At 43.1% G+C, this 13,094-nt stretch overlaps 1 protein-coding gene across 2 annotated transcripts in view; it reads left to right on the plus strand.

Annotated features, from left to right (window-relative positions):
- The window catches only part of LOC141798919 (metabotropic glutamate receptor 7-like), a 144,829-nt gene extending 138,074 nt beyond the window's left edge, over positions 1-6,755 (plus strand). Inside the window, exons 9-10 of one of the 2 annotated variants that reach the window (XM_074680861.1) lie at positions 2,694-2,946; positions 5,689-6,753. In XM_074680861.1, coding sequence (XP_074536962.1) covers positions 2,694-2,946; positions 5,689-5,738 — 303 coding nt within the window. In that variant the 3' untranslated portion in view covers positions 5,739-6,753. Of the gene's footprint in view, positions 1-2,693; positions 2,947-5,688 lie in introns of both variants that reach the window. The other variant, XM_074680860.1, reaches the window with a different exon arrangement.
- Positions 6,756-13,094: the final 6,339 nt, after the last annotated feature.

Here is a 13,094-nt window from a genome sequence, read left to right on the forward strand (position 1 = left end):
GCTCTGTGTGAACTCTTCGCAGCGCCTTGAACGGTTGCCCCAATATCTGATCGCAAACACTTGAAATGCACAGCTCGAGACACACAAAGAGGAAACGCGACATTTCCGCTCTCCCACGGCGGCTCAGAGTGACACAGAACAGAGTGCACGGAGAGCATTGTGATATTCATATAGTTATTAATGCATGGTGCGCCAGTCAGATCACTGTCTCTGATGCTGCTGCACTAACACAAGAGGATTGAGAGAAAGGAGCAGCTGAGTGCACTGGCATGTTGATGTTATCAGGTGTCTGAATAATCAGCGAAGATTGAAAGACAAAAGCAGGACTGGCATGTGAACGGCTCCATCCTGTATGAAAGAAATTAGAATTAGTATTTACCAAGATAAACTGTATGCAAATGGTGACATTTCTTCTTCCTGCTGTGTATATGAGCATTTCACTGCTCTGCAGATACACTCTGCAGGCTAATGTGTTTACGATTGTATTCTCTCCATCGTCCATAGCGCCAATGGCTGACTGGAAGGCTGCGTGTAAGTGACATTTGATGCTTTCAAGTGCAGTAGATTAGTGAGCAGGCTCTGGTGATCTGCTCTTGAAACAGCCTCTTGCAGTGATTCTTCCCCCTCCAAGAGCCTTAAATGAAACAAGAGCCTCTTCCGTGTCTGCAGAATTACTGTCCTGCTCACCTCTTGGTGAAAATCACTACCTTTAAATGAAGTCACTCTATAAAAATTGTGTTCAGCTAAATTGTAGCGTGATCTGGGTTACGTAAAGGCGCAATTACGATTTGACAGTGTGAGAGGTGTTATGTAAGCCCTGAAAAGGGAAGGAGGCATTAAAGAGTGTACCTGTGCAGGGCTCACATGAATGACAATCTTATGAATGATACCACTTAACACAGTGAGAGCCTTTCACAGGCTGCTCTTCAGTTCATGCAGAGCTGCAGGGAAACCAATGTAGATCTGCTGCGTGCTACAGACGCAGCATTCTTGGCCTATGATAAGACTCGTTTTTGTACTTTAGGAGGAATTTACATCAATATGAGCTCAGCCACGTGGATTGTCAGTGTAAGAAGACGCAGCTCTGAGGCTTTAAAGGGGACATATCATGCTGATCCATGATTTAATACTTACATATAAAATAATACAGTTGAAAACAAGACCTTACACCCCCTGAATTAAAAAAAAAACGAGATATTGTATTTTTTCTGATATCCTAGAACGAGATTTGATGCCTCTGAAAATAGGTCATTGACATTTGGCTTCAAGATTTCGACCTTCATGACCACACGAGGATCCTTTCTTTTTATTGGAGTAATCTGATAAAGCAGCTCCTCCTCTGTGATGTCAGTCACACAATGGATAAAACAGACAGAGAAAAGTGAAGGAGCAGGATGGAGCCCTGTTATAGAAATAGTTTATTGGTGAAGTCTGCCTATATTTCCACGTATAAACTCTACATGTTACAGTAACGGTTTGACTCACCACACTGAAGCGTCCTGAGATGATCTGTGTCGAGGTGGATTTTCTTCCTCCTGAGCTGCAGAACCGTCCGGGTCTGACTCGGGGGTCCAATACAAAAGGACGTATCCTACACTCTGCCATTTTATTAGTGCTATCAATGCCTTACGGTGAAGTTTTGGCAAACAGCAAACTAGTTCGGTCTGCTCCATTCAATGTGGCGATTTTGTAAATACTGCCATGCTGCAAAAACCGCCCCCTGGCTCTTCCCCCTCCGCCCCTCTGATAGAACTGACAAATCAGAGCACAAAGGGCTGTGATGTTTCGAGGTTACTGGAGGTCATTCTCCAAATGGAGCGTTTCAACGAGATCTTCAGAATGGCCTAAAATGAGGATATTGAGAACGCTATTGTGGGGCAATGAAGGAACTAAATGACTTGTACTGAGGGCAGAAATGCTTTACAGGCATCCCAGTCTGGTATAGTGAAAAGGAGAAACAAGCATGATATGTCCCCTTTAAGTTTATCTGAAAAATGTTTGACTTCATCAAAGACTTTGTATCGTCTGTCAATCTTGTCAAGGGTCCGAACGGACAGCATGGTGGAGAGGAGGTCATGTGAGGACATTTTGATCCAGCCATAGCGCTGCCACTACCATTGTCATTAATTCGCTTGAACCGTCTTTGACTTGACTGAGTAGCTGCAGGTCAGGCTTTAATAAATGCTGCTGGATTATGTTACAGCACGCATGGCTGCTCCTTCCCCCACAGCAACACATCGCAGTACCCGGACCACCTACAGATCTGATAACACTACAGTTTAATCATTCTGACAAATTATCTGGAGATTTTTTTTTACGAAAGCGTTTTATTAAACAAACATTTATGCCAGCTCCTGAGTCAGGAAATTTCAGAATAAGTACCAATGATGCTCATAACTTGTTTTTGGGCTGGGGTTATTATTAGGATTTGCTTCATCGCTGTGCTCAACACTGTGACTGTTCAGTAATTGGCCACAGATGTTTAGCCATTATAGCTGTCTTGTCTCTCATTTTCTTGATAAGAGTTTAAATGCCACTCCTGACTTATTTATCTGCCTCATAGAGCTGCAAATCAAAGTTAATACCGCATAAAAAGGAACTGCTCACTTCCATTACGCTAGCAGCAGTTCCTATCTTTATCTGTTTGGTAACCGTTTCTGTTTTTTTCCTACCTGTGTGTCTCCTCTTTTCAGCTCTACATCCAGACAACCACCCTGACCATCTCTATGAACCTCAGTGCCTCAGTTGCACTGGGCATGCTCTACATGCCCAAGGTGTACATCATTATCTTCCACCCTGAGCTCAACGTTCAGAAGAGGAAGCGTAGTTTCAAGGCCGTGGTCACAGCTGCCACAATGTCATCACGTCTGTCCCAGAAGCCCAGCGAGAGGCCCAACGGAGAGGCCAAGACTGAGCTGTGTGAGAACCCGGCTGCTGACCCCATGAGTAAGTAACCCCGGAGAGAAAACACAAAGCGTCAGAGTGGGACACACACACACCATGAACCGGCCCTGTTTGACTCCACCTGAGTCCATATTTCTTGCAGAACATTTTCCCAACTAAGAATTCCATTTCTAAGGAAACCAGATAACTATTGGTTGCATTTACAATGAGTTCAAACACGTTATATAGATATCAGGTTGTTACACAGGCAGCAGAGACCCAGAGGCATTCAATCGTGAACTCTGGTGAACTGCTGATGAAGAGATGTCTTTCCTCCATTCCCTTTCCTCCACTAGGAAGTCCCAGCACAGTGGTTTAATGCATGGGCAGTATGTTTAATATCCTAAAGAATAGGCCCAGTTATCTCCTGCTTTGATAAACGGTTAGACCTTTAGCCCAAGTGCACAGCAGCAAGCCTGAAAGGAGATGGGGACTTACTCTGCAAAGAGATTTGAAGAAGCAGGGCTTTGTCGCCGGGAACGGAGGGAGATAATCTGTCTCTGTAGCTGTGAGTTACTCATACCACCCTTCATCTGAAACAGTGAGCATGATCCTGTTAGCAAAGATAATACTGGGTATTAGCTGGTGGCTGGGGAAGCCTTCATTCTTCCGTGGTTAGGTGATGTACTGTTTGTTTTTGGATGTGGCAAAAAAACCACAACAACCCTGTAAATGGCTTTTTAAATGAAAGAGCAGAAGCTTCATTTGAGGATAATGTTGCCATGGAGGCGTTTTGCTCTCCTCCAGTTGTCAGGATGAAGACAGAAATGACTGACAGCTCATGCAAATCGTGCATCACAGACTCCAAAGACCCTCTTTCCCGCAGTGCTTCTAATCACATAGAGCGATCATGGCACCCACAGGTGCTCCAGCCCCACAACCCCTCTTTGATTTACGCCGATGTGTTGACAGATTTTTCCTGGGAATTTCTCCAAACACCCAACAGTTGTCACACTTCTCTGGCATAAGCCGAATATGCTCGAGTAAGTGCGTACGCATACAACTGCGAGGGTGCATCTGTGCGTGTGGTTTCTCGGAGTGTGTGTGTGTGTGTGACTGTGTGTGTGAAGTTAGAGTGCTGATGTAAGAGTGTCAGGGGACAGCAAACATATCCTTGCCAGTTACACATGTGGCTCACTGAGCAAATTCTCTGCATGGAGGGTGAAACCTCAACATCTGTCGCAGCGGTGCATCAAAAGTCCCCCGAGCAGGGCACGCGGTCTCTGGAAGGCCCTCCCAAAAGTGTCCCATGTCATCTGCTCGGTGTGTCTCTCACCTTCTGTCTCCGCTACATGCCTTCCCCCTCCTTCTCCGCGTGCACACACTCTCCAACACCCTGCCCCTCTTTTTTTAGCAGCAGGAGAAGTGACATTTATTAATGGCGAATTTATGTGCATGACCGCCCCGAAAACCTGAACTGTGCCTCGAACATCCCAGGAGAGTGTCCGTCAATTCCTGTAACCATCTGAGCGCCAAATCTCTGCCTTTCAGGGCCCGTCAGCCCAGCGTGAGATTGCACTGAGTGATTTATAAGATCAAGAGCATTATCACTTAGGCAGATTTACATTGATATTGATACGGTGTAATGTCTTCATGAGCACACTCCTAAAAGAAAGAAGGATTTACCCTGCAACACGGATTCACTGAGCAGCTTCAGCGGCCTGAACTGTTTGTTTTCTCAGCTGAGTGGAACGGGCGTGAGCAGAGCTCTGTGGGAAGAAAAGACAACAAAAACCAGAGGATACAAGAAGCAATGAGATGAGATGAATAATCAGCTATTGGTATTAAAAATTAAAATCGTCGCGTAGGTAGAGGTCTTAATCCCAGACAACACACACACACACGCTCAGCAGTTAAGAAGACGGCTCTTCTTTAAGACTGTTTATGGTTCGCAGTGAGAATCTGTGGTACATTTACTAATGTTTTATTCATCATACTCGCTGGCCAAGACTACAAAATGCAGCTGTAAAGAAATGGTGCGACTTTAATTGCATAGCCCATAGGAGTTGGTCGCCATAGCAACATTCAAGCAGTAGAATGAGAATTTATAGCAAGATCTGCGATTAAGAAAATGTACATCGACCGGCTCCTTTTACCAGACCTGCAGATACACAGATACCTGTGCGCAGCATGGAGTGAAACACATTTCCTCAGCGTAACAAAGCAGATTCAAAGACGCTTCTGAACTCCAGAGTTCAAGCCTCCAAAAAAACTCAACTCACAGGCCACGAGATTACATAAAAACAAGCCATCTCTCTCAGATCAAAGCTCAAACTAGTTCCTGTAACCATATATACACTGCAGGACACACATAGACACACAAAAACACACACACACACGCACAACAGAGAGCACCTAGGCACTCAGCCACATTCTGATATGTTTCCATGGCAATCCAGACTGGGATCACATTGCATACCCCAGCATTTGTTCGGTGCTTACTTGTGTGGTGTTTGTGTTTTTTATCACTAGTTAACATCTGAAAATAGAAAGTATGGCTTTACACGGGGGCATTGTGAGTTGAAATGATACACTAGACCAGAAAATATTGCTACAGATTGCACGCAGCTGGTGATGAGAATGCACTGCACGGAAGGAGGAGTTCACAAAAAGGAAAAAAAACCAAAAACAAACGGATGATGTTTATTCGCCTCTGCAAGATGTTTTGTTGTTTTTAGTTTTGGCTCTTTTCTCAAATTAAGATTCTAATCTTTCTTCTTTGTGCTGTTTTTATCCTTTTCTCAGGTCAGGCAACCAAGAAAACATATGTGAGTTACAACAACCTCAGGATCTGATCTGCTTGAAAAAAAAAAAAAAAAACGGATGCTGTTTGTCCTTTGAATCAATGATTGAAAAGGAAAGGGAGCTCTAAAGGAACAGAGAGGGAGAGAGTGCAGGCATCCCAGCACCACCTGCAGTACCTATGCACTCCAGGGCTGTGGATGGCATCCAACCTCCATCCAAGACATGATCCATGAGTCCTGGCAGAGACTAGCACAGCTGTAGGCCAGTGTGGCTGGTTTGGGCCTTGAGAACCCAACCGTAGGTTTTAAACGTGTGTTGTGGCCCCTTTTCTCTCTGACAGAGAACAATTTGCCTGCTAAAAGGGGTCACTGCGAATGAGGACAACCACACAAAAAAAGAGAAAAGTGGATCTGCTTTCAAGATATTTTCTTTTGAAATGTCATTAAAGCCATATTCTCTTGGGGTTCCCATTATCTGGTTTCTGTTTTGTATCGTTTCCAAGTGATTTTTCTTCTGTGCCTCTTTTTCTTGCAGTTGATTTAAAAACCTTGAACAGCGAGCTCTGCCACATACAGTATTTTGTTTTACTGAAATCAACAGAAATCAGTCCCAGATGAGAGTTATGTAAGGAGTGATGGGCATTGTAAGTATATTTTTTTGTAAATATTTGAGAGTATTTTCATGTTTGGAGTACAAAACTAGATATCCAGTCTTTGTTCAAAATTTGGTTTTGGATGGTAATGATAAAGCACCACAAAGTGTTCACTTTGCATGTGCCGATGTATGTCTGTTCTATTTGATGTAAACAAAAAAAAAAGAGAAATAAATTCTGAAAATGATATGAGCTTCTGCATCTTTCTGACATTTGTTTTCTTTTAGCAAAACTGAACTGAATCAAATGACAGAATATGGCTTTAATCTGCTGTTGAATTATTCCCACGACCCCCTCTGTATCTGCAAGCATGTTTGTTTTATGGAGTTTCGTACATGGGTATATTATGCCTCATTATGGTGTGGGAAGCATTGATATCTGAGCAATCATGCAAGTATGTTGTGATGTCTGTCAAATTATGAATATGTAATAAAATCATTTTGTTATCTTTTATACAACTACACCAGGCAGCTCATCATAGTTATTTCTGTGCACATGTGCGACTGTGTGTGTGTGTGTGTGTGTGTGTGTGTGTGTGTGTCTGTGTGTGTGTGTGTGCTTCATGTTCATAGTGATGTATGAATAAGTATAATTAATCACTTTCTTGTTTTGGGGTTTTTATACACTGATGGAAATGTCATGTGCTTGTCTACTGTCTCACCCCTCCGACAGGGCACATTAGCGTGCTGGCTGAGCAGTGCTGTCATGCAGAGATGAAACCCTGCGCAAGGAGCGGAGACAATGTCCACTGGCTGATTTCTTCACTCACCCTTGTACTCTTTCCGGCTCCTCCGTTGTGTCTCTCTCTGTTGCTTCTCTCAGATCTCACCACCAATCCCCTGCATGAATTATATTACACGTCAGATCAATTTGTCCTGCTGATAGCCGAGCCTTTACATGCTAACCGCTCTTTATTCCTGCACCTGCCTGCAAGCATAATGTTACTATTTCCAATATTGATCATTATATAAAACATGAACAGGCCACGCATGAAAGACTTCTGTTTCTTCAACCTGGTAAGCATCCCCCTCCAGGCTGTTACATGGCAAATGATACAGGAGCAAGAAATGCTGATTCCCTTCTTTTCTGCGCATGTGTGTGTGTGTGTGTGTGTCAGAGACAGACACAGAGAGAAACAGGGGAAAAGGGAGAGAGTGAAATCCTTACCCAAACAGGTTTTCTGTTGTTTCCCCTTCCATTTGTCTGGCATCCCTCTCCGCTCCTGTGGGAACCAGATGGTCTTTACTTCTCATACGCACAGTCTGTCATTTTCTGTTGCACACAGCCAAGAAAAATCCCACTTATGCCCAATTAAGACTAGCCTCTCCCCCACCAAATTAATTGCCTGTGTCAGTGTCTGTGTGCAAGTAATCAGTAGGGGCTGTACGGAGTTTAGATATGCAGCTCAGCAAAAAAAGAGAGGACACAGCCTGAGCAATAGCCGTCCTGATGCCAGAACTTAAAAGATGTGGTATTGGATATGCAAGAGAAATAAATGAATCAAAACATTGCCTCTTTGTGCAACTTTGTCCCCTTACTTAAAATAGTGTTGAAGGATGGTTTACCAGCACCGAACCCCAGAGGCTCCTGCATCGGGGCCCACCTGCTCCGTATGCACCTGCTCTGTAGGCAGCAGTTTCCTGGAAGACACAAGGAGGGAATACATCAAAGGGAAGAGAGCTAATCATGGTGGACTCAAAGCAAGGCACGCTCCAGCAGGAAGGCTTAAATGTTTCAAACTCTACAGACTGTCAGTCACAGGTTATTTAGCGTGCAGCACTTGAAGCTGAATAATAGGTTTTATAGACTCTTAAAAAAAACATACACACTCCACCCAAAGTGTGAGAGAATTTTAGCCGGAGGAGCTGTCTAGTTACAAACTTGTCAAAACTGTCCTAAATCTGTGAAAGAATTACATGTCTGTGTGACCCAATTTGGATGACAAGGTGACACCACTGCTGTATGAAAAGTACATTTCAGAGTGTGCCTTAGAGTGACTTGGTGAAGTCCCAGAGTGGAGAAAAAAATCCTCAGGCTTTCTACCATTGGAGTTTTCATGTCACTTTTGTCCAGCTCTGCCTTTGAAGAAAGCCTTCCTTATCTTGTCAGAACTCCTGATGCGCTCTTTCACAGACAATTTACTGATGCTGGGTCTAGATTAGCTCTGTTTCATGGCTCCTGGGCTCTGGGCTCTCCTATCTCTCCATAAATGTCCAATTATCCAACTCCAGCCAGAGTGAAACCTTATCTGCTTCCCGTCAGTAACCAGCTGAGGCCTGATCTAACATGGGGTGGATAAAGACAATCCTCACTATTCTTATTTGTTCCCCTGCTGCTTCTTGTGCTCAAAACCTCCTTAGGATGCGCTTTGTTGATCAGCATGTTTCTTTTTTTATTCGCAGCTGTAGAGATTGGGGCCAGCCTCTGTTTCCTACTCATAGTGACACTAAGACTTTATAATTAGTGGTACAGTAAAATGGCCATTGGTTAGACACAAATCATAACAACACAGCTCCGCATAGGCACTAATTATCGTCTTAAAGAAGATCAAAAGTACATCTTATGAGCAGACTCTGCAGCTGAAACGCTGTGTTTGTTTTTCTACGAGCAGTCCAAGAAATAGATACAGATCTTATTTTTCCAAGCGGATGAATTAGTAGAGGGTCACCAGGTGCTGTTTCTTATCCACGAGTCCACAGACCTGCTCGTTGCCACTCATAGGCTGCTCCGAGTGTGTGCGCGCACATGTTTGTCACAGTGTTATTGCATTTTTAATCAGCAGAAGAGACCAGGCATCACTCTCATCACATTAGTGTCTCCTGGTATTTATTCCTCTCTCTTTCTCTCCCCCCTCTTCTTCGTTTCCTCCCTCCCTCCCTCACCAATTTAATTCCTGGGGAGAAGTCGGGTGGGCGGAGAGAATACATTTGAAATTTGCTCATTTGACAGTCGTTAGAGATATGGATTCTGACAGTACACAATTAGCTAAGTCACCTCCTTTATCTTCACTCATCTCTGGCTGGGGGATTTGGTACATAGTGCCTCGCCTGCTGCCTCCCTCCCTGCCGCCTCTTCGATATCCAAACTTCTAATTCCATCTTTCCCCGAGTTAATGATTATTTGAAAATTACATATCTGACTTCATGGATTTAATTGACTGCTGCTGTGTTATTAAGACGGCTGGGTGAGACGAATGCTCTTCAGAATTTGCAGCTGAGTAGGTGCACTAATCTGCTGCTTTCCCCCAATTCCCCCTGTCAGAGAAATGCATTCATGGGGAAAAGAGGTACGAAGTGCTGGCATACATCTCGTAAATATGCTACATGTTTGTTATGCTTTGGCTGCATGAAAGATTCTGCTCATTTTTATAGGCTTACATAAAATAAAGTGGAACATTTTTAACACTGAATCACAGCTCAGGTTCAAACAAAAGCCAGTCGTTTTTTTTTTTGTTTGTTTGTTTTTTTTAACCAAGGCAGATCATCTCTGGCTTAAACAGGAGTTGACAGAGATAAGTGCTGGCTGGCTGTGAAATTTAACTAGAGAGCTAAGCCCTTGATTTCAAGGAGCACGGCGTAAACAATGCATTTCCACATCCCACACAGATCCCTGTTATTTCAAAGGAAAGTAAACGCCTTTAGAAAAAGAAAATACTAAAATGGAAATGAATAGTTGAGGGTTAAGCATAAAAAAACACATCAAACAAACATGAAATAAAAATCAAAAACCCATAAGGTGCTGGGATAAAAATAATCACCCAGCACACTTGTTTGCTTGTTTAGGAGTAGATTAGCAGAAACAGATGTGTGGCTTTCTGCTTTCATTAAGTCTTTCTTCTTCAAACTGATCCTAATTCAGGCTCATAAATCCTCCACATGACTCCACCTTTAAAAACTTAAAAGTTTTTGCTTTGGGCACAGTGCAGAAAGTGTTCTGTCAAATGATTATAAATCAATGCAAACGGTGAATTATAGGCTTAGCGCACATACTACATCGCCACAGATTGTGTGTCTCATTTTTCAGTTGGCGGTGGAGTGTGGAGCACTCTCCATTTGATTAAACTCTACCCAAAGGCTGCATCAATTATGTATCTTCACAATGGAGTTAATGGACTGCAATAACAGTTGAAGATGACTTGACTAAATTTCCACATGACATGGCAAGAAAAATCTCACTTCAGTAATGTAGCCCTCCTGAACAGCTTGTCAGAAAAATGATAAAACACCTGCTTGGATTCCAGCTTATTGAATAAAACCACATTTTCTTTTGTTAATCTTCCTGTAAGACATTTCGCCTCCTGGCACATCTGTCTCCTGCAGGAGGAAAATGCAACACAAATGCAACAGTATGGTCTCAAACACACTGTGCCATGTAAGATGAAGCGTATACACTTACTGCGTGGGGTCTGCGAGTACACTGAACGCATACGTGTGTGTGTGTGTATCTCAGCTTGCAGTCCGTCTACCTTGTGATCCAGCTTCCATAATTCTGGTCTCTTGGGTTTTGATCCCATGAGTGGACCCTCGCCGAGAACAGAAGGGGCCTGCCAAGCCCCAACTGCACACTCTCTGACCCATCTGGTCATCAGGCCAGCAGGGAGCAGGCCGGATGCAGAGACCAAAGCTCTACACAAACATCCTGAGCTAACATGAGACTGGCAGATCACACAATGCCTGTAAAAGGTAGAAACAGTGTACAGCCACCACATACTGAGCAGCCCTCATGTTTTATTTTCAGATGCTGCGTGTTGCTTGGACTGCGTATAAGGATAAAAGGGCAGAGAGTCGGCGCCTAAACACATACCACCGAGAAGAACACGCTGTATTGTGCACAGAGTGACAGTGATCCTGCTGCTACGTTGTCTATAATTTAGAGCAGAAACAACATGTTGCAGCTGGGAGCTTTTCATCTCAGGTGGAGGTTGCTTCAACACAACATTACAGAGCAGGTACTTTTAACCTGCACGCTACACTCAAATGCACAGCCATGTAAATGTTTCTAATAACCTCTCATATGTCAAGTGCTTGCCTGCACTTGGCCCTGCAGCAAGCCCGAGCTTAAAATGCTGCTCACACCATTAACTCCAGTAGGAAGCAGCCTGTACAAGGAAGAATCTGTCATGTTTTTTTCCTAGTTGGTAATGAAACCCTCCTAACTTCTCAGCTCTGCCATACTGCAAAAAAAAAAAAAAATTCACAGCATCCACACGAACAGGCTCCTTCCGTGACTGAACACATGGATTTCCATTCCAGCTCTGGAGTGGATCCAATTCATGAGATAAGAAGCAAAATGCAATTAGTCTACACTTTCTAAATCTGTGACTGAATTACAGAGTCTCACAGATGTTATAACTTATCTTACTTTCTAATTATGAGTGTGACTTAAGAGAGCGCCGACACATTTTAACCGAAGCTTGGTCCTTCCCTGATGCAATGTTATAAAAATACAAACATACATAATGTGCTCATTGATTCAGATGGAGTGTTATGGCAACTCTCCTGGAAGGTAATGAATTTGAATAAATTTAACTATCCTATAATTGGCTCTTGTTACCAATACATGTGGTTTTTGATGAATGATAATTGCAGTTTTGTATGTTGTTTACTGCAGCTCAGGGCTGTTTCTTATTTGTCAACAAAATATATTGTGATTTCATGCAAATGCTTTTAATCTATGCCTTTGCCTTAGTGTGATGCTACTGCCATCTACTGATCCTGCAGGGATTTCTTCAACGTCTATTTCCTCCTAAAAACAGCCCTGAATTCTCACTCCCTGTCTTATAATGTGGAATATGAACAACCGAGTACGGATTATGACAAATAGCGTTCGTGATTCGGCTTCACGTTCAGCGCCCAAAGGGGAGCATGCTTACACCGAGCTTACAAAACATTCACATTAACCTACCTCTTCCATTCACAAGATGGCACTGCAGTCATTGTTGGAGGGAGGGGGAAATGCAGTCTGACAGGAGGTGAGTGCTCCAATTCACACTAAGGCGATGGGAAAGAAACCATGCACCTTTTAATAACCGTCCATTTGTTTTTGTCCCATCAGAGGACAGTTATATAAGCATCATTGATTCCCACTTCACTTTACCTAACCCATGTTTGAGAAAAATAATAATAAAGAAATCGAACTTACCTTTTGGGGGTCTTTTTGAGCTTTCGTGAACAGCGCCCTCGAACTAAAATATCACCAAACAAAAGCTGTAACAGAGCCATTTTGTACATTTAAATACACTCAACAAAGTGATAACCACTCTGAAATAATGTAATATATTATATGTTACCCACCACAGGTGAGTTAACCTCTTCAGTTAAAAGGTATAATGTAACACCTGGTCGAAACAAAGTGAGGTACACATGTCATAGCTAAATTCAACTTCACGGCTAACAGATATAGCTAGCTAGACAGCTAGCATCTGCGGCTAACGCCAGCTAGCAGCAGTTCGGTGCGTTCTTTGCTAACCGTCTAAACTTTAGAGAGGGAAAAAAAAACTCTTAAGTCTTAAAGAGTAGATTATTTTATCTTTTTAAGTACTCCCAGAAACACAAACTGTGGTATTTCTTTCACCCAAGATACCCATTAAAGACTTAACTGCTAATGATGCAGTGCCAGTTTAGCTTCTCTTTGACCAGTGAACTTGCTATCACAAAGCAATTTGGAAGGTATATGAACAGGGTTGCCAGATCTGACTGACAATTTCCAGCCCAAACACACCTCATTAAAAAATAGCCCAAATCAACCTTTTAAG

Source organism: Halichoeres trimaculatus, unplaced genomic scaffold, assembly GCF_033239565.1.
Source record: "Halichoeres trimaculatus isolate MK-OKI-2021-1 unplaced genomic scaffold, fHalTri1.1 fHalTri1_scaffold_11, whole genome shotgun sequence".
Lineage (NCBI taxonomy): Eukaryota > Metazoa > Chordata > Actinopteri > Labriformes > Labridae > Halichoeres > Halichoeres trimaculatus.